Source organism: Saccostrea cucullata, unplaced genomic scaffold, assembly GCF_032062105.1.
Source record: "Saccostrea cucullata isolate Sc308-1 unplaced genomic scaffold, CSIRO_AGI_Scuc_v1 ctg2754, whole genome shotgun sequence".
In the NCBI taxonomy this organism is placed as follows: Eukaryota; Metazoa; Mollusca; class Bivalvia; order Ostreida; family Ostreidae; genus Saccostrea; species Saccostrea cuccullata.
In genome coordinates this window covers 1-21921 of record NW_026920796.1, presented here as the reverse complement: position 1 = coordinate 21921, position 21921 = coordinate 1, and the positions used below count along the sequence as shown (strand labels likewise).

At 33.8% G+C, this 21921-nt stretch overlaps 3 protein-coding genes across 7 annotated transcripts in view; 1 reads left to right on the top strand and 2 right to left on the bottom strand.

Moving 5' to 3' along the window:
• LOC134258036 (calmodulin-beta-like) overlaps window positions 1-8897 on the top strand; it is a 44283-nt gene extending 35386 nt beyond the window's left edge. For all 3 annotated transcript variants that reach the window (XM_062740593.1, XM_062740601.1, XM_062740608.1), the window contains exons 4-8: window positions 4806-4949; window positions 6032-6141; window positions 8180-8270; window positions 8510-8566; window positions 8730-8897. In XM_062740593.1, the coding sequence (XP_062596577.1) occupies window positions 4806-4949; window positions 6032-6141; window positions 8180-8270; window positions 8510-8566; window positions 8730-8794 (467 nt within the window). In that variant the 3' untranslated portion in view covers window positions 8795-8897. The remainder of the gene's footprint in view (window positions 1-4805; window positions 4950-6031; window positions 6142-8179; window positions 8271-8509; window positions 8567-8729) is intronic.
• A 372-nt stretch (window positions 8898-9269) lies between these two features.
• LOC134258016 (uncharacterized) lies at window positions 9270-10951 on the bottom strand. Of its 2 annotated transcripts, none has more exons than XM_062740586.1 (4): window positions 10820-10951; window positions 10556-10695; window positions 10273-10450; window positions 9270-9714 (listed from the first exon to the last, which is right to left on the bottom strand). In XM_062740586.1, the coding sequence occupies exons 1-4, from the start codon at window positions 10895-10897 to the stop codon at window positions 9700-9702; spliced, it is 411 nt and encodes a 136-aa protein (XP_062596570.1). In that variant the 5' UTR covers window positions 10898-10951; the 3' UTR covers window positions 9270-9699. The 2 variants fall into 2 exon arrangements, with proteins under 2 accessions (XP_062596570.1, XP_062596563.1); XM_062740579.1 differs by lacking the exon at window positions 9270-9714 and adding an exon at window positions 9726-10108.
• Window positions 10952-15851: 4900 nt separating this feature from the next.
• LOC134258002 (uncharacterized) lies at window positions 15852-20895 on the bottom strand. Of its 2 annotated transcripts, none has more exons than XR_009990058.1 (4): window positions 20712-20895; window positions 18435-19618; window positions 16041-16343; window positions 15852-15911 (listed from the first exon to the last, which is right to left on the bottom strand). XR_009990058.1 is itself a non-coding variant. In XM_062740568.1 (4 exons), the coding sequence occupies exons 1-3, from the start codon at window positions 18992-18994 to the stop codon at window positions 16138-16140; spliced, it is 495 nt and encodes a 164-aa protein (XP_062596552.1). In that variant the 5' UTR covers window positions 18995-19157; the 3' UTR covers window positions 15852-15911; window positions 16041-16137. The 2 variants fall into 2 exon arrangements, 1 of the variants encoding a protein (XP_062596552.1); XM_062740568.1 differs by lacking the exon at window positions 20712-20895 and having other exon boundaries at window positions 18435-18665; window positions 18937-19157.
• Window positions 20896-21921: the final 1026 nt, after the last annotated feature.

Genomic DNA, 21921 nt, shown 5'->3' with positions numbered 1-21921 from the left:
ACCAGTAGAGCTACAGTCTCGACAGAGATTTCTGGGTTTAGCTACTACTCATTGCAGATGTTTGAAATTTTAACACTAACTTCTCTGGGGCATGCCATATGGTGGGATTAATTTTTGTTCAAATTCGTTCCACACATAACGAAATTTGGTCAGTTTTCTCAGCAACTACTCATCAAAGATGCTTGAAATTTTAGCACACTCTTTGGTGAGGCATGACATTTTGTGGAATTTTTTTGATTTAAATCCCATAATTTTTATTGCAGTTTTCTCATCATATAGTCAATGCATATGCTTAAAATTTTTATACACTCTTTGTTGAGATACGCCATATTGTGAGATTCATTTTTATTCACCTTCATGTTCATCCATGGGTCTGTCTGTACCATACGTAACAATGATTTTTGTTGGAGTTTTCTCAGCAACAACTCATTACAGATGCTTGAAATTTTTGCACAGCATTTGTTGAGGCATGCGATATGCTGCGATTTACTTTTATATGGATCTGATGTCAACTTCCTATTTATCAGTGTATCTGCCCGTAACTGACCTTGACTTGTATATTAACATGATAGTGTACATTCACACCAGAGCGGGGGTATTACTCGTGAGCATTTGCTCACAAAATTCTTATTTCCATATTATAGAATAAAAAGAAAGATGATCATATAAGGCATGTCATAATAATAGAACCTAATATACCTAAAATCTATAAAATTAAAATTTGGAAAGCTCTCCTTTCAGGGAAGGGGTAGTCAATTTTTAAAACAGTTTTCTTTTTCTAAATCAGGGTGTTTCATGTTATCTGCACCATTTACAATCCCTTAAAGATAAGATTATCATAATATTTTAAAGAAAAAATGCAGCTTTTTAAACAAGCATTTTGTATGTAAATCACGTCATTATAATTCTGTCTAAAGATTGATTGTATGTAACGAATCTCGAGAATTTTTCACTCATTTAGCAGGCACATAGCATCAAGGGGAGGAATGGGCAGGCCACTTTTTATCCCAATATTACTTTTACTATTGAAAATGTTCCTTGAATGGCTTGCCCCCCCCCTCTGTTTACCTAAGTAAAGTGAGAGCAGGGAGATGTAGTAGTGTATGCAAAAAAATGGTCCTGAAAGAAATTGGCATTGAAAAAAATTTTGGCCTCTACCCCACTTTTCACATTTTCGACATCTTCAGAACCACTAGCTCAATTTAAACCAAAATTGTCACGAAGCATTCTTGGTTGAAGGGGATTTAAGTTTGTTCAAATGAAGGTCCACGCCCTCTTTCAAGGGGACAAAAAAGTGAAATTTTGGTTTCATGTTTAAAAATTTTTTTTCTCAAGAACCATTTAGTCTTAAATGAAGAAATTAATTATGTGGAAGCATCCTCAGGTAGTGTAGATTCAACTTTGTTCAAATCATGTCAGTCCCTGAAAGTGCATGTCGTTCAACTCACCATTTGTACGTGCTTCTAATCCTTCGTTTGATCCGTACGAAGCAGACACTGAGATTGACAGTGAACCTGAAGTCGAACATGAGGTGGAACATGACGAACCTTCTTTGTGAATATTTTTTGTTTAAAAACTGATTTGTCTTGTTTGTTTCATTTTGTAAATACGTTGCATTTATTAACATGCATTTTTGTTTACGAATAAATGTAGGCACAACTGATTTGTTATCATTTCAAATGCATCACCTTTATACGCATCTTTATTTGAAATATAATGCAATAGTAAAGTGTCTGTCGTCTATAAGCCACATGTTAACGTGGTTACCTTTAGTGCCTGTGCGGACGAGTTGTCCATCTTTAAATAATCACACATGTATCAGAAATAATGCTTTATTCAACTATGTACAAGTATTTAATGGAAATGTATCAGTTAAAAGAAGTATTTACATTATACGTTGGACAGTCTTTAAAGTTTTTATTTACACGACATCAGGCATTCTTGTGAGGACACGGTCTTGTAACTTAAATTTTCCAGCGGTCTTTGCTGATTTTGTTGACGTTTGGGTAGAAATTTGCGAAACACATAACTGCTGGTGGTGTGAAGATTTTTATGTTGCTTTCGCACTTGGAACTCACTAATTCTCCGTCTTTGAGGTTTTCCAGGAGTGAATAGTTTACGAAATCTTCTGTTTCACGAGTGTAGTCGAATAATACGATTCTTTGCTCTTTGTATAAGTACGCAAAGTCGTTTGTTCTGATGTTAGCTGATCTTAAGGCTCCTTCTGTGATTCTGAGGTATTTTGCGAGTGTTGTTTTTCCGTTACCTCCTATTTCGTCCCAAATCTAGAAAACGCTTCTGTTGTTGTCGAGGTTTTCGATGATATGTATTGCCTGCCTCTGCCAGTGCAATAATTCGAATCCTTCCAGTGTGAGTATTGCTTCTTCTTGTTTACGTTTGTTTACGAACTCATAGAAGAATTCTCTGTATTGTTTTTGTTGCGGTGGTATTAAGTTACAGTATGGATACGATGTGGGTCGTAGTACGTCGCATCTGTATGCTTGTTGGTATGCTTTCCACACGAGTGAACACATGTCTTTGTCGAATCCTCGTACGAATGCTCTGTAGTCTTCTTTTGTGACGTAGTGAATGGCACGTTTCACATTTTTGCATCTTTGGATGTGGTCAATGTTTGGTCCTGTCCAGTTTTCTTTGAATTGTTCAGATGTCCACTTTTCGGATGATTCGATGACCGCGTGTGAATGAATATTTGGTGCGATGCTCCATATGCCGCTTTCCATGCCTACTGCAACTGCTGAATACTTCTCGTTGAGTGCACCTGTTGATAATAGTACGTTTTCCATAATTTCGTACTTAATGTTTCTTATGTTGTGTCTCTGGAACGTTAGGAAGAAGAAATTTCCTTTGTGTTGTTGTCCTTGTCTTCCTTCGTTGTCATCTGATGGATCTGAGTTGTCGTTAGAACTGTCGTTGAATGTGCCTCTTCAGATTATCTGATCTCATAAGTTTTCCACATATATCACATGGTTTTTGTCTGTGTCTATCAGGTTTTCCTCTTCCAGATATGTTTATAGGTGGAGCAACAATGGACGATCATTGTAAATAAGGAAATATCTTTTAAATTCTTCTCAAGAACAAGAAAGCAATGATTGGTCATATTTATATTGAAGCATCCTCAGGTAGTGTAGATTCAATTTCTTCAAATCATGATCCCCGGGAGTAGGGTGGGACCACAGTGGATGATCAAAGTTTTACATTGAATATATAGGGAAAATCTTTAAAACATCTCAAGAACAAGAAAGCCATGATAAGGCGTATTTATATGGAACCATCGTCAGGTAGCATAGATTCAAGTATATTCAAATCATGTCCCCTAGGGGTAAATACTTACAGGGTTGGGCAGCAATGGACGATCAAAGTTTAACAAATGAATATATGGAAAACATCTTGAAAATTCTTCTCGAGAACAACAAAGCTCTGGTTGATCATATTTACAGGGAAACATCCTAAGGTAGTACAAATTTGTACAAATCATGACCGCCGGGGTAGGGTGGGATCACAATAGACGATTAAAATTAAATAAAGGATTATTTTAGAAAAAAATTCAGAAATTTTCAAACTTTTGGGGTAAAAAGCGACAGTAAGTCAAAGAAATATGTATGCATTCTTCGGTAGTGTAGATTCATTTTATTCAAATCATACCCCTTCCCCGTTTTTAAGGATAGGTTGGGATCACTTGTGCATGAAAGCTTTTCAATAGTAGATTAATTTTTTCTTAGCAAGAGTTCTCATGTGAGCGATGTGGCACATGGGCCTCTGTGTTAATTCTGTTAAGGAAACCGAAACACCGTTTTACCAATAACAGACCAACGTATCTAGAGGAAGTTGCAGTCCAGGCAGCTTTGTTTCCTCTGATCTGCATGGTTCATACATGTACTTCTTTCAGGACTCTAATGATAGATTTCAGACTGTCATTGGTGACTGGTACCTAAATTTACTTCGAAGATACTTTTGATTATGATTGGTTTTAAAAGCATTAATGTGAGGGTGTGATTTCAACAAGATGGTGCTAAACCTACTGCAGTACAAGTGATCAACTGCATTGGACGATTGAAGAAACTTTCTGCAATTTCTTTTAAAACAGAAAATATGTGAACTCCTTGTTCTCCTGATAGGAATTCAGTTTTTAAAAAAATATATTTTCCCTTTTGGCTTTCCTAAGGATCGTGTGTACTAATCTTCGGTCTAAAAAGTAAAAAGCTTCTAATATAAATTATCCCTCAATTTAAACGAGAAATGAGAAGTAACACTCGTCATTTGTGCCGCAGAATTTCAGACATCTTATTAAACTGTTTTGTCCAAAAGCACAATTTCGATCAAATACTGAAGTAAAATTAATTTTTGAAGAGAACTTAATTAAATCTTAAATTGAATTTAATTTTATGAATTTATTTAAACAGTCTTTGTAAATCATTTTGTTAACGTTGTGATTTTATATCAGTGTGTAATGGAGAAGAAAAAACAGGCATATATCCTTCTAATTAAAAATTGATCCAACATATCTTGCATTTATTTTCCCCACATTGCATTAAAAATTAATTTGAACATTAAAAATTCCGAATAAATACAACTGGATATTTTTCATGGCGTATCTTTAATCATTGTATCATATAATATATATAATAGTCAAAACGATTTTTAAGGCGCCTTCTAAGTGAAAAAATCGCTCTCCCCTTACATGTTGCACTCCTCATGTTGCTAAATAAAAAAAGAAGCAAAATATGCATACTGACTTATTCTGAAACTTTCATAAAGCCATTAACAAAACTGATTTTTTTTTTCAGAACTTCGAGAAGCTTTTCGGCTGTTCGATAAAGATGGGGACGGATCAATTACAACCGATGAATTAGGAACAGTGATGAGGAACCTTGGACAATTTCCTTCATCAGAAGAACTAAATTTGATGCTGAAAGAAATCGACATTGATGGTATGATTAACTTGTAAAAGTCCGCTATGGTATATTATGGAATAGTTTGGTTTTTAAAATAAGAAATCAGTGAATAATACCCCTGAAACGAAAGTAGATTAGAGTATGCTGAAATAACAACATCTATCTGTTTGCCTATTTTACATATACATATTTTTATTATACTATTATTATACTATTATTACAGATGTCCATTTTTATGCCCCCCCCCCCCGTAAACGAAGTTTCGGGGGTATATAGTTTTTGTCGTGTCCGTCCGTCTGTCTATCTCTGTCTGTCTGTTTGTCCGCAAAAATTTGAACCTTGCCCATTATTTTAACTATTGAAAACTAAGGGCTAATGATCTCATACTTCACATATGTAATCCTTGTGAGAAGACCCTTCATCGGATACCAAGAACTTGGTCCCTTTTATCTTAACCTTGGAGTTTGACCTACTTTTAAAAAGCAAACCTTGACCAATACTTTTAAAGGTTTAGGGCTAGTGCTTTCATACTTTGCGTATTTAATCCTTGTGACAAGACTTTTTAATTGATAGCAAGACCTTTGGCCTTGACCTACTTTAAAAAAACTTTTAGCCATAACTTCTGAACGGTTAAAGCTAGGGCTTCCATACATTATATATGTACTTTTTGTGGCAAGGCCTTTCATTGGATTCAAATAACCTTGACCTTGAAGATTTCCATACTTATGAAAAAAATTAACCTTGGCCTACTTTCATATTTCAAAATTGTATTTCCAGTGAGAATACCCTACTTTTGGTACCAATATATTGAATTTTCATTTAAGAAAAGTTTAATATTTGCAAGATGCCATACGGGTGCATCAGTGTTTCACAAACACATCTTGTTTCTATGGATATTATCTCCTTTGCAATAATTTTTTATCTTTCTTTTATTAAAAAAAAAAGGTAATGGAGTTTGAAATGTGCACATTGTCAGTCATTTTTTTAAAAGTTAACTTCTATTGCATTGAGTGTAAATCTTGTCGTTTCTTAACGTTTATAAAAACAAATTTAAACAGTGGTACAACGTCAAAATTAAAGTTTTAAAATCGATGGAATGAGTATTAAACTTTCTACAGGTGATGGAACATTCAGTTTCGAGGAGTTTGTTCAGGTAATGGCAAACATGGGAGGGATATCCGAGCAGTCAGCCGAGGACGAAGAGGAGGAGTTAAGACAGGCATTTAGGGTGAGAACATTAACTTTCTGATTGCATTTAGGGTGAGTAGAGTAACTTTCTGACTTGTACAGTAACATTTTGACTTCTATCTAGGGTGAGTACAGTAACTTTCTGGCTTGTACAGTAACGTTCTGAGTTGTACAGCAACTTTCTGACTTGCATTTAGGATTAGTACAGTAACTTGCATTTAGGGTGAAACAAGCTGATACCGCATAAACAAGTCCCACCTTCTCAACGGTAACAACATTTAATGCCCATCATCTCCATAGGAACAAAATAAATAAAAACGCACCATAAATTGAATGAACATAAAGGTCCTAGTAAATTTAACCTAGGCTCGAAGATCCACATCTTTATTCAAACCGTTCAAAAAAATGATAAATAATGGTTGCTTGTCATTAACAATAGGAATATTCGCAATACAGTGATTTTTTTTCAAAACTTAAATTTAAATGGTTTAAATTTAAAACTGCTACACACATTAAAAACATCTTGCTGGTACAGTTAAATAGCTTTCAGCATTTCAATAATCATTAGCGTCTGCAGATTATATTTCTCTTCAATGTTTTCTTCTTTAAAATGAACAGACACTTTCTTGAGAACAACCGAGGATTTTATGCCCGTTAACATCGTACATCGACATTACAAACTTCCCAATACTTATTAAATACACAAGTGCCTTTTCACGTAAGACCCAGGCATTGCAAAACAGGAAAGTCTTCATTTTTAGCTCACCTGAGCCGAAGGCTCAAGTGAGCTTTTCTGATCACATTTTGTCCGGCGTCCGTCTGTCCGTCTGTAAACTTTTCACATTTTCGACTTCTTCTCAAGAACCGCTGGGCCAATTTCAACCAAACTTGCCACAAAGTATTCTTGGGTGAAGGGGATTCACATTTGTTCAAATGAAGGGCCACAATCTCATTCAAGGAGAGAAAATTGGGAATTAATGAAAATTTAGTGGTATATTTTAAAAATCTTCTTCTCAAGAACCACTGTGCCAGGAAAGATGAAACTTATGGGGAAACATCCTCAGGTAGTGAAGATTCAAGTTTGTTCAAATCATGACCCCCGGGGGTAGGGCGGGGCCAAAATGGCCGACCAAAGTTTTACATAGAAATATATAGGAAAATTCTTTAAAAATCTTCTTCTCAAGAATGACAAAGCCATATTTCATCATATTTATATGGAAGCATGCTCAGGTAGTGTAGATTCAGGTTTGTTCAAATCATGACCCCCGGGGGTAGGGCGGGGCCAAAATGGCCGACCAATGTTTTACATAGAAATATATAGGAAAATTCTTTAAAAATCTTCTTCTCAAGAATGACGAAGCCATACTTCATCATATATATATGGAAGCATGCTCAGGTAGTGTAGATTCAAGTTTGTTCAAATCATGACCCCCCGGGTAAGGGCGGGGCCAAAATGGCCGACCAAGGTTTTACATAGAGATATATAGGAAAATTCTTTAAAAATCTTCTCAATCATTTTCTTAAAAAATAGCAAATCCATGATTGGTCATGGGACTACTTTTGGATTTAAACTTTACAATAAAAAGCCATTTTATACTAGTCCTACCCTTGGTGCTCAGTTGAGCGATGTGGCCCATGGGCCTCTTGTTAATGGATTCTATTGAAAATCAATATGAATTTGAGTTCGCTATCGTCATGACCTTGTGATATTTCATGTAAAAATTAAGTAAATTGAAATAATTTCATTACAATCGGATTTGTCTAGATCATAATTATACCTCCTCTCTTCATCTTGGCAGACAATATGATAATTAGTTAATGAGAGGATTATCTCGATTTCTTGGAGAAGGCGGAACATGCTTAAATGCCAAAACGGCGAAAAAGTTATTAAGTTTAATAAAGGAACATATACAGGCCCACATTAAATAAAATCCTAGCGACGAAAATTCTATAAAGTTCTTAAAAGGAACATATATGCTTCAGTTTTATGAGGCATAATTAGAAATATCTTGACAAACCAAAAAGAAGTGTGTGATTTATTGGTTATCATAGTTTCCGTCTTTTATTATTCATGACAGGTTTTCGACAAGGGAGGGTGTGGATACATTACTGCATCTGATCTTAGAGCTGTCTTACAGTGCATGGGAGAAGATCTTACAGAGGAGGAAAGTAAGTCAAAAAATTAATGATCGTTGAATTTTCAGTGAGAAAGTTGAAATCTATTGATAAATATTTTCTATTCATTAACAAATAAACTGCCCTATATATGATGTAAATATTTGAAAAATGGTCATGCCAATATGCGATTTCGTAATATCCTTTTCCCGGTGTGTTTATGAGCTTTCGGAGAGGTTAAGGGTATGGAAAGTTCAATCTGTGTATAACTCAATATTCTTATATATTTACAGTTGATGAAATGATTGCTGAAGTTGATATCGATGGCGATGGTAGAATAGATTTTGAAGGTAGAATAATTGCAATTTTTGAGATTTATTTAGAATTCAGTCAAAATACGTGTCCATATAAGAGTCACTAAACACAAAATATTCAATAAAAACATTTTAAAAATACATAAATGTGCACAAGAAAATTTTTTTAAAAAGATTGTATTTTTTTCTGTTTCTCTAGAGTTTATTGCATGTATGTGTGAAGACAAAACCGACACCAAGAGGCAAGATCCCTTCGATGATTGATCAACAATTGCCAAACAGTTATAATAATAATTTTCAAGAAATCTCATCACTAATAAATGTTCGAATCTGTCATTTCAAATAAAGCGCATTATTTATATAATTATTTTCATCATCTTTTATAATTGTATTTTTTTTGTATTTACAACAAGCCAAGGTAATATTTCGTTTATATTTTATGGAAAAGATTAGAATTGCCGTTTTGGAAACATACATGTAACCTGCTAATTACGGCAAATTCGGTCTCTTCACACAATCTGTACCAAGTTGAAAGGATCTTTACTTAAAATGGCATATTTAACCGTTTATACACTCTTGTTCAGCCACTTTATGGGAGCATTTATTTTAAAAAAAGTATAAATTCGTGCATAGGGAAACCAAAATTTGCTAATGATTAAATGCAGTTTCAATAATTGGAGGAAAAAGCAGACACCAATAAAGAACTGTAAACGATAGGTACAAACCCAGCGTTTTTTTTTTCTACCCTTTGGTACTAGTACCGGTACCCATTTCAATTGGGAAAAAAGCGTCAAAATGGAGCAAATTGGGAATTTTCTAACAGTTTATCAGAAATCAATTTCAAGAGTAGAGAACAAAACAGCTAGTAATCATCTTTTACAAGTTTATTTCTCTAGTTTTCATGTTTTTAAAATTGTCAATGATGGCAGCCACTTGCAGTGGAGTCAGTGACTGACTACCATATCTGCAAATTCTCATTAGGGCACATAAAGTGTCCTGTCCCAGTCTGTTCCTGTTCTCTGTGCATAGGCAGTTCATAAGGCTGAAAATCCTCTCCACTGAGGCCGTGCTGGTGGGAATTAAACGTGAGAGGAAAACCAGAGTGAACATGCATGGGAAGGTGTTTCTCATAACTGCCATCATCCAGGAACATCTGCAGCAAATCATTTTCAGGATTCCTTTGTCTACGAATAATATATATAATAAATTATTCTTTATCAGATAGTTTTTTAAATGAATAATAATTCAATTGATAAATAAAATAAATATAAAAACAATCCATGCAACCTTTTACTGAAAAGTAAGAGCAAATACACAACCATCAAACAAATCTGCTGAATGGAAAAATCAACCAAAATTTTTTTAAAAAATGAAGACAAAGGAAACAAAACTCCAAACAACATATTTTTTTTAACTGGAGTGCGACATGTACCTATACATAAACATCTGATGTTTAAAGGCCTGGAACTCTGCAACAGCATTATGTTTATTACACAAAGTAAGAGCATTTGTTCTGTGTCCAAGGAAGACATCTTCTTTCATCAAGCCATAATGAGATGTGAGGCTTTCAATATATACCTTGTTGAAATCATATGTATATATGATTAAGATAAAATTATCAAACTCTTTAAAATCAATAATTATATTCATGTGTTTGATCATGATATAATAAATTGAAATTTTCAGAATCTCCTATGACTTACACACTCACCTGATTACATTATTTTTTTATTATGACTCACATTGCCAAAATCTTGAAGTTCCCCAACACTGTCTGGTAGAAGATTCTTGTTGAAAAGTGAAAATGATTGAAAAATTGGAGAGAGGTGGAATCCATCCTCCAACTCTTGGATGAGCTTATGAACCATTGGAATTGCCAGTTCCTCCACCACTCTCTCTTGTGTGTACACCTGTCTGTCCCTGATTATAATCAATAAATTTTTAAATATGTAATAAAAATTAATAGTTTGTATTACCAAATACTTAATAGTGACTCTCCGAACTGTCATATATAATAATTATTACCTTAATCTCCTTGTAAAAACAGTTCTCTCATTAATTTCTTCAAATAGTTCATTAATTCTTCCAAGGTAAATGCTGTCTTCATGATTGGTAAGAGATCCCAGAAATCGTTCAATAAGGATATGAAGTGAATCAGTGAGGTCCTGAAGTGGATAAATTAATAAATTAATCACAATGTGCAGACAAATAGGTGTTATTTTAAGTTTAATAAACCAATCAATTGATTCTGGCATATAATTTGTAGCATTGCAAGTAAAGGATTTTTACCTTCAGCTTTATGGTCACCATACTGAAATCTACAGATCCTTGAAGATACTTGCAGAAGATGGAAACTGGTTGCAGCATGTCACATAAAACAAGAATAGCTGCAATAGTATTCTTGTTTGTAATGGAATCGCGGACACTTAAGAGTCATTCTCTGTAAGCATCAAAATGGGCTGGAAATTGAAAATCACGGATTTTGCTGAAACTTTGTGAAATAGTTACGTTATAAGCCCAATTTACAAAAATATTATTAAAAGTGATCAATTGGTCTTGTTTCCATGGCAACCAGGTTACCTGTTTTTTCACATAGTGGTAAATACCTAAATTGATATTTCTTCCCATTCATGTACATTTCATTAAATAAAGGTGATTATTCTTATTTTTTCCTTTGAAATAATTTGTTATTTGTATTTTCTATCAAAAAAAGATGAAAAAAAAATTTTCGACTTGCTGTTAGATGCCAAATAACATAAAAAAATTGCTTTAAAAAAGGGGGGTTAACCATAACAATGTGTACAAAAAACGCAGGCACTGGTGGAGTATTCTGATGCTCTGAATTTCACCTTATACATTTATGAAGAACATATGAAAAAACTGGAGAGGTATTATTTACTTTAAGAAAATAAATTGATTGTAAAGTTTGTAAAAATCTCTAAATTTACACACATTTTTGACAAGAGTTATTCCCCCTTTTGGAAATCTTTTGCATAAATCAATGAAAATGAAAGTGAAAGTAAACAGCAGAAAACGACTTTGAGGAGTAAATACTGTCTGTTTTGGAAATTTTTAGGGGTTTTAATCAAACTTGTGAAGTATTTAACATAACCCATAGTTAAACTGTTAAATGATTGTTTAGGCTTTACTGTGACTGAGAAATATACATGTTTGTGTATAACGTTAGATGTGATAAGCTTAAAAATGGATTGCATCCTATGAAATTCTTACCTCTGTGACAACAAGTGCTGCATCATTGAAAAAAGTATTTAAAAACAAAGAAACATCAGTTAAATAGACTTCAGAGCTAAGGGTGGGATAATAAGGTTGTGATGAAGAAATATACATGGCATTAAGAAGATCACTAGGCAAGTACCAATGAAATATTTACCTCGTACATTGAAAGTTGCACACATTTTGTATGAGTTTATTGATAATAGGGTATGCCTATTTATTTAAAAAAAAAAAAAAACATTAAAGTACCCAAAGCATAAATAATGACATGATTCTAATTATATCAATAATTTATAGTATAGACATATTATCAATCTGATTAAAATCAGATGTTGATGAAAATTATATAAACCATCTGTTGATAAAAATCATATATGTAAACCTAATTTGACTAAATTAATTCTGTATATATGATAAAAGCTAAATATCTCATAACAGCTTTTGAATTCTGTGCTTGAAAAAAAGGGGGGGGGGGTAAAAAGTTATTGCCATGTAAGGTATTTGATCAATAAAAAAAAAATCATTTATTAATCATTTTTTAAATTAATTATTTTTTTATGTTTTACAAGTGACCTTATGAAATCACATCGCTAAACTGAACACATGACAAAACTGCGATTTTCTTTTAGATTTCAATTTTTGCAGGGTTGAAATTTGTTGATTCAAGTTTTTTTTTAATTATTTTTGAATGGGTCGATGATCGTGGTTCATTCTACCTATTCCCACTTATTTAAAATCAGGTAGGAAAAGGCAAGATTTCAAATGGGAATCGGCGGAATTTTTGTGTAAACAAAAAATTAACTATGAAAACATACAATTACTGTATAAAAAATAATTAATGAACACCTATAGAGGCCAGGACTGGTATATTTGCTTTTTAAAAAATAAATCAGAATTTTTACCAATGATTTAAAGAAAAAATCAACTTTTAAGGCAGAATTAATAAGATTTTCCCCATTTATATATTAATTCTAGAATCCACCTTTTTAAATGTCTAAAATCAAGTTATAAAAATGCATTTTCTTGACATGTACATATAAAACATTTTTTGTTATATTTCTCACAAATTTCTGTCTGAAATGAAAAAAGTATAGGTGAAACCAAGAGGGAATGTAATTATATTTAAAACGAATTAACTATCTAAACATCTATTGTTATTTGCAAGTAGGAATAGGTGGAACTGGGATTTTTAAAAAGTGGGAATAGGTAGAAGACACCGATGATCGTGTGTGAATGTGCCCTTTCTTTTTAGGAACTTAAAGTTATTGCAAAAAAAAAAAAATGAAAGAACGTAGGAATTTATTTCTTTAACATCAGATTAATTTATGCAACAAAGAAAAAATAATTTAATTTATATTATGATTTTTTTGGCATAGCAAACACCACTACAGTTGAATTTAGGCCATATTTATAATACAATGTTTACACTTTACTGAAACAATACATAATGAAGGAATACATAAAAGTTTATAGGGAAATACGGAAATTTTCAGTGGAAAGGAGTTCATTTTACGTGCATGCAGAAATTTGGGATATGTAAAATGGTTGTTGTTGAAATAATGGATTTATGTGCCCAAATTATAGCAGAGAAAAAAAAATTATATTTGATTTTGTCGTATTTTATAAGGACATCTCAGTATTCTATTTATCACAGACTTTATGTTCTGGAAAATATTTCTAAGAAGCTTTCCAAATTGTGTTAGCTAAAAATAAGTTATTTAACTTGAAAAAAAAAATACTAATACAAATAAATTACCCCCCCCCCCTCCCGCTTTGTAACATATTGAAGGTGGTGGTGGTAACATTTTATCCCCCCTCACTTTAACCCCCCCCCCCCCAGAAAACTATTTCAGATTATTATTTTTCCTGTCATATATCGATGAGGTTCTCTGTAGATTGAATTTCAAAAGCTTGTAGGGAGTTCACTCCCAAGGGCATAGACCCTACGGATAGTGTTTTGGAACTAATAACAGTGGCGGTGGTTTGTATAATTATATACTTTTAATCTAATTGCACTTTCCCTAATACTTATTTTACCCTCTGTGCCTTAATGAGGAAGAACAAAATCACAAAATCTTTAAATTACATACTGAATTTTGATTGTCATTCTTAATGTGTATGAATCACGCTTATCTCGGCTGGGAAAACTTCAACAAAAATTTTTTTATGTACGGTAGGACAAACACAAGGATAAAGAGGAAATTGACATCAGATTTAAGAAACTCAAATGTTACCCACCTATGCCACAATACATGCCTTAGCAAATACGGTGCTAAAATTTCAAGCATTTTCAATGAATAGTGATACATGTGTAATTGCTGAGAAAACTGCAACCAAATATTTGCTACGTTCAGACATACAGGCAGCCAGACACAGAAAGGTAAATCAGTATACCCTCCTCTTCTTCGTAGCGGTGGTATAATAATTCCTTACAAAAGGAACAGCGAAAGATCATTTCAATAACAGCAAAAACAAGTCGAATTGAGGAGGGGGGGGGCACTCTTGACTATGTGCTTGTCCTACTTAAACTAAGAAGTGCATGTACACGTTAAAACATGTTATATATGTTTCAATTAATAAAGCAAGTTGCTTCCAAAAGATCGGTCATGATTTTATGTCGGTATTTATTGTTTCCATGGAAACAAATCCCGCTGCAGTAATTCAGATATATGTCAGTTTAAGTTTGAGTTCATCTGTTTTTGTCCCGGTAAATAAATTAATTAGAAGTATAAACAAACATTGGTGGCAGTGCTATGAGTTTTGTGTACTGGTACATCAATACTTATTTGGATCATTCCTGAATTATTTGGTTACCATAGCAACTGTTTTTTTTTTATTAAATTATGAATTTATAGTCTTTTTTCATGTTAGTGAAATGACAAGGTTTATGGAATTTATTTTATTGAAGAAGACACATAATCGTGCAATAAAGCAGTAGATTTTGTATATAAAACATATAAATGAAAAGGATTTTCCTGAACTATTGGCTGCCATAGCAACCATTTTAAAAAATAAATTATGAATTACTATTTTGATATTTAGTGAAATACAATTAAATTCAATTCATTTTACTGAAAAAGAGAAAAAAATAATGAAGCTATGATATTATTTGTTGTATACTTGTCAGTACAACAAAATTTGTGAAAGCAACCAATGTAAGGAAGTATTCAAAAACTATTTGGTTACCATAGCAACGTGATTTTAGACGCTTGAATTTTTATTTATTTTTCTTTAAAATGTACATAAGTGAAATAACAAATATAATAAGTGTTGTTTATTTTAATTTGAAGAAATTAAATCATGCACGGAGGCCACAGATTTTGCATAATGATAACGTCAATAGCTATGTGATTTTTCCTGACTTTTTGGTTGCTATAGTAACAGATTATTTTTGTTTAATTTATGAACTTACACATTTATCATAATATTTTAAAATTATGATGTTTAGTAGTGTGATTTGGTTTACTTTTGACCTTTTTAAAGTTATGATGTACAAAAAGGAGCCAAATGTTGAATCTACAAATTAATCCAAAATCTCCATAGCAACCATTTTCATTTTCGTTTTATTTTATTTTAAGAAATAATACCTCTCTAGAAATTTTATATTTTGTTGAGCTAGGAATGACCTTTTCAGTGATGGTAGTTGTTTGTTATGGGTTGCCCGCGTTTTCTTGCTACTATGCTTAGAAAATGCCAAACATTGGCATTTTTTCAAATTTGTAAAATTTTGAAAAATTCACACTTTTCACTGGAACACAACTCTTTTATGACCAACTACTGAATAATTTCATCAGTTGTGGTAGTTACTCCAACAAATAGTCTATCAGAGTAGACAACAATTAAATCTTTAAATAATATACAGAAAATAGAAATTTATGACGAAGATGGTATACTTTCAGTAGGTTGCTCTGTATTTTTGGCCTCAAAATGGTGGTTTTGGTTACCATGGCAACCGGGACTCAAAATAAAAAATTAACCCCAAAAATGTTCTATACATGGTGTTTCTACATTGCATGCAAAAAATCAGCAAAATCTGTGATGTACCATTTCCAACTTTTTTCTAAATTCTTTGATTCTTACAGAGAATGACTCTTAATATTTCAGGTTCTCTTGTTCGACCCAACAGTTCATCAAGTGTGTCAATTATCTGAAAATATTTGAGATAATGTACAATCTGATTAAAAAGTTAAACTAAAGATTTTACTTGTGTAACTGACTTTTATAAAATGTTATTAATTCTTTATTATGAAACCTAATGTGTGGATTTAGAACTTACCAGAACATATCTTTGGATGACTCTTTTGCATGCATCCCCATGTGATAACCATCTCGTAGCAGCAGCTCGTCTTAAGACCAACTCTTTCTCTGCATAACTACAATGTAGCTTGTACATCTTTAAAAACAGCAAACTTTTGAGGTGAATTGTCAAACAGCTTATAGATGGCCAGAAGATCTAGATCTACATCCTCTAGTACAGGAAAATATTTCATCAAGTGTTTGACACACAGTGCTAGACGATGGCTTCTACAATTGATGTACAAACTGTGAGGCACCACATGTCTAAATCGGCGCTGGAGACCTACAGAAATTTTAGCATATTTTTAACCTTTAGACTCAATGTCATGAAAGAATAAAATCTACAAAGAACTTTATTCGGTAATAACCAATATTTGCCCCCCAAATCAAACTTTGATGGAGATATATTTACAGGGCCGTAACTACCATTGAGGCAACGGAGGCAATTGCCTCCTCTAGATTTTCATTTTTTTTTTTGGAAATAAGAAACACAACACAAGCAGCTGGATCAAGATTGATCATTTATTTGTTTGATTATAGCCACCTGAGCAATTTTTCAGCTATCCAGTGAGTGTCACCATTACCTATGCTCGGCGTTCAGGGCCTTTGAGCAGAGAGGGATCTTTATCGTGCCACAGCTGTGACACGGGGCTTCGGTTAACTTTATGCGGTCTCATCCAAAGGACCAGTCCCCATGTCCCATAGCGAAATTCGAACTACGGCGATCGATCATTTTAGAACTGCATTTAGTACAGTGAAAACTATTCAGAATGAATCGACGGGTACGATCTTCCCAGATACTCCTATTGACTTAAATAATTTTATTTTTTTCTTGGGAAAAGTCAGTTTCGTATTTATCATTATTTATATTTACATTCAGAAGTTAAAATTCAATTGAAGCATCAGATGAGTATTGTGAGTTAACGTTAGTTGGTTGGTTATTGATTGTTTTACGTCCCGCTCGAGAATTTTTCACTTATATGCCATAATGGAGACGTCTCCATTGCCGGTAAAGGCCTGCAAAATTTAGACCTATGCTCGGCGCTCAGGGCCTTTGAGCAGGAAGGGATCTTTATCGTGACACACCTGCTGTGACACAGGACCTCGGTTTTTTCCGTCTCATCCGAGGGACTGTCCCATTCAGTTGCTTCTTACAACACGCCATATAAGTGAAATATTCTTGAGCGGGACGTAAAATTATAAACAATCTTACAACACGCAAGGGACGATGAGGACCTACTGTAAGTAACTCAGATCATCACGGGTCCCCATTCAGTCGCCTTTTACGATACACACTCCCCATTCAGTCGCCCCTTACGACACACAGTCTTCATTCAGTCGCCCCTTACGACACACAGTCCCCATTCAGTCGCCTTTTACGACAGGGAAGGGGAACAAAGGGTAGTCGGGGGAGGAAGCAGAAAGATCCATCTTGCGTTCTCTGGTGATCAAAGCTAGACGATCACCGTTAAGCCTTCAGACAATATTGAACATGGGAATTACGATTGAAATTTATTTGATCATCATGATCATATCTATCCAAAATAGTATATAAATAGGTAATATAATAAAGTTGTAAGCATTCTCAAAATCAAGGAAATGGTCCAAAATTGAGCCGTTTGAAGCAATTTTTCTGCGGGGGCTTCGCCCCCCGCACCCCCGATCTCTGCGGGCCTCAATCGACCGCCCCCAAACCCCCGCCTCCTCTATCTTTTACCCCTAGTTACGGCCCTGATTTAATTAAGTTCTTAAACAGGGGAGTATATGCTGACTTCAAAGCACTGAACATTTTCATAAGTAATGACGCCATATGTACGTAATGACGTCACAAACATGACGTAAATTTCAGTTTTTTATGAATTTTACAGAAAAATGTACATATTTCATCGATATTTTGAGTAAAAGTCACCGAGCGCATGTGTGTTCAGGATCAATATTTTGATATAATGTGTAGAATGATAATATCAATAAAATATGTCAATATTGTTCCTGAACAAACTTGCGCTCTATAAATTTTAAAGCTACAATTGTTGAAATTTTGTCCATTTTGTCGTCTTTCTGAAAAAGGATATAAAATCGGACTAGTTTGTGACGTCATAAAAACAAAAATTGTGAATACAATGCTTTGGCACTATAATATTTTCTGTTAATTTATATTTCTCATACAATTTATTGAATTCAGCACATTTCAGGAAGTTTTCAAAATTTGACTTTTGTGGGGGCAAATATATGCAATATACCGCATATAGTTCTTAAAAATTTAATTTTTTCTATGATGAAATAATATTGTAATAATCATTAATAATTAAATCATATTTTCTTGAAGAGCTTTCCATGCTTGTCTTCCAAGAGTACTATCTAGTTTAACACCTACCAGTATTTTCACCACTCATGGTGTTACACCCATCAAATCCAACAAACAGAATCTTTGATATAGCTATCTCTTTAGAAATAAAAAATCTCTCAATTTTACTCACAAGAGTTGCTGCATCAGTTTTCTTCACATTGATCATCCCTAAAAAATGATCTTTTATGGTTTTATCTGTATCTAGACATCTTATCAGTATTGCAAACTTGGTTCTGTTGGCCTCATCTGTGGACTCATCTGCTAGTAAACCTATATAAGGTGAATTTCTTATTGTTGTCAGGAGTGATTTCTCAAGACAAGCGTTAATAGAAAGAACAATGTTTTTGACAGAAGTTGAAGAGGTGTAAGTCACTGATGGGTGATTTGCCATAAATTCAAAACAGTTGGGCATTCCTGATCGTGTAAGAAATTAAAAATATCTCCTATGCTATCTATTGCCCACTGTTTTTTAATTACAAAAAGGCAGAATTAATGAGCGTAGACATATATGTTCTGTTCATCTCCGTACATTCGGGTCTTCGTAGTAGTTGTTGAAGGACAGTCGGTTGTACTTCTGGTGTTTTCATCTTCAAACATTTACGAAGAGACTCTGCATGCAAATTTGAAGATTCATGTGTTCGTAATTTTTTATTTGGATGGCTTCCAAGAGTTGTTCCAAGAATAAAGGGAGATGTTGACAAGGGATCCCCCCCACATTTCACAATACTTAACAACAATATCCATTCTTGGATGCACTAAAGAAAAGCCATTCATACTGTCTTTCATAGTTTGTTGTAAGTATGCTGGAAAGTCGGCAAGATTTGGTTTTAAATTCCTCCTCTGATTGTTGAGTACTACATGTAGGACTTACTTTAGTTTGTTGTTCGTGAGTGTCACTGCTTTGTGTCACATCAGAACCAGAAATGGTAACTGAAATGTTTTGTTCCACACTAGAATCAAAATTTGATACTCTGCGCGGACCAGTAGCTTCACTTAATTCAACTGTAACATCTTGATAGGCTGTAGGTGAGCTGAAATCTAATTCTAGGACTGAACCGACAGTAGGGCTGGACTGACTAACTTCACTCGGTGAGCTGACATCTACTTCTAGGACTGAACTGACAGTAGGGCCAGACTAACTTCACACGGTGAGCTGACATCTACTTCTAGGACTGAACTAATAGTAGGGCCAGACTGACTAACTTCAGTGACTGCAATAATTTTATTAAAAGCAAATAAAACTAAATCCCTAAATAATCTTTTAACGTTTTTCAATTCATCTTTCTGTATTGTTGTAATCAATATACAAGTTTATCTTTTTAAAAAGATAGGTGAGCTAGCGCCGTAGCAATTTTTAAACACAGAAAGGAGGATCTGTGATCAAGTGATTTATTTTGCTAAATTCTTTAATTTTTATCGAGGCTAGAGAGTAATAAAGTTATAATTGTTTTGTGAAGTGTATTTTATAGACACATAGGTAAAGAAACGAGGGGGATTTTTGTGTTGACCTATTGAAGTTTTGGCGCAACGGAGCTGACATTTATGACCTTTACTGGAGAGGGGGAGACTCTATATAATATGGAGAAGATGCCGATTGAGGCATTGTATGAGCTGGTTAAGAATAGAATTTCTTGGCAATGTAGCAAAAAAAAATACAGGGGAGTTAAAAGAATATAGTAACTGACTCAAACTGTATGTTATATAAAGAAATCCAGAGTTCCAAATGTGAAGCAGCTTGGTCCTTTGGGTCATACTGATTTGTCAAGAAATGTTAGGTTAAAAACCATACACATCAGAATTTTTTTTAAATATATAAATAATGGATTTATTCGTTATAGTGTAAATTCTTGTTTCTGGAATTTTTAAGATTGGCTGAATTGAACAATCAGAAATTAGAGTCTATCTTTGGTTGTGCTTAGACCTCCCTTGTCTTTGTTTCGAACAATCAGATAATGACTCAGGCATTTCCGTAAGAAAAAAAAACGGGAAAATTTGAAGCATTACATATATGTAGTTATCTTTTTTGTGTAAGCTACACAATAAATAAACATAGTTATTTAATGCTACAACAGGATATAATGAAATTGTTATCGTACGGTCTATCGATAGTAGTTTTCACAGTTTTCCCAGAATGCCGAGCATGCGTATTCAAGAAATTTGGACTAACGTAGTTGCTAGCGCTCGAGAGCGCTAGCAATTATAGTTATAAAAGGAAAGGGAAATGATTAATGCTGAATGTTAATCAGTATGAGTATCTGTCTCTTATGTTGTTAAGTTTAATTTCCTATAAACATATAGACCTACATATATTTTCATTCTGGGACAGCTTCCGAAATAGCGTGTCAATTTTCCGGCTGGAGTGGTCTTTCTTTAGTTTTTTTTCTATAGTATTTACTATTGTGAGACATCGGGGGTCCTAGATTGGTCCTCTACAACACGCAAACCGCCGCCATGCTGTCTACTTTCGATTTATAACAGGAAGTGGAAATTTTAGATAACTCGTACAACGTTTGAACTTTCAAACCAAGTACGTAGCAATATCCGAGTTTCTTTTTTTTCAACAAATGAATGGAGAATTTTTAGTCTCAAAATTGGGAAAAAACGTTTTTTGGCATTGGGAATGGTCCGTTTATCGGTACCAGTTATATAAGGAAAAAAAACGCTGAAACCAGAAACGCTACATTCTCGATAGAGACTTCTGGCTCCTCTTTAAAAGTAGTTGGCACTCTCTTAAGTACCCCCGATGAATCTGTGCCCATTAACATCGTTAACATTTTCCTTTGATTCTATAGAAAATCAAACCGAATTTGGAGTTCGCTATCGTCATAAAACGATGATATTTCATGTAATATAGAGGTCACTTAAAATATACTGACACGCAAAAGAAACGCAACAAACAGTTACCTACAAATGTTTGATTTTTTTATCTTATGATTTTCAAAAGCGAATAAAATAAGGCTAAACTCACTTTTCAGAACATCAGAGATTTGGTAAAAATGTTAAATGTTTATCTGTTTCCTACGTAAACTAGAGGTAATGTGAGCAATGAGCTCACTAAATGATATCCCCACCTCCCATAATGTCCATGTGTTGCTATATATTGTTTTACGCTAATGCGTAAAGAGGAATAACTCGTCCTATCAAATGTTATCCAGAAGCTTCTATATGTGACGTCATAGGTAAACATATAATGGCACTGTTCAAGTTTTGCTATGGGAAATCTAAAATACGTGTCGAATAAACAAGAGGCCCACGGGCCTTATACGTCACCTGAGTATCATGTAACAACTTTCCAGCGATTGTATTTGGTTCGTGTTTTAATCCAAAAGCCATGAAATTCACAAATTTTGAAAGAGGCACCTTGCTTATCAAAGGGCAGATTTCAAAGCATTAATCTATTTTTAGTCAAAGTACTCCCCTGGTACCCCTGACCCAGCGGCTTTGAAATTATCTATTTTGAAAGAGGCCCCTTTCTTCATTATAAGGCCAGCATTTTTTTATGTTTAGGTTTAGT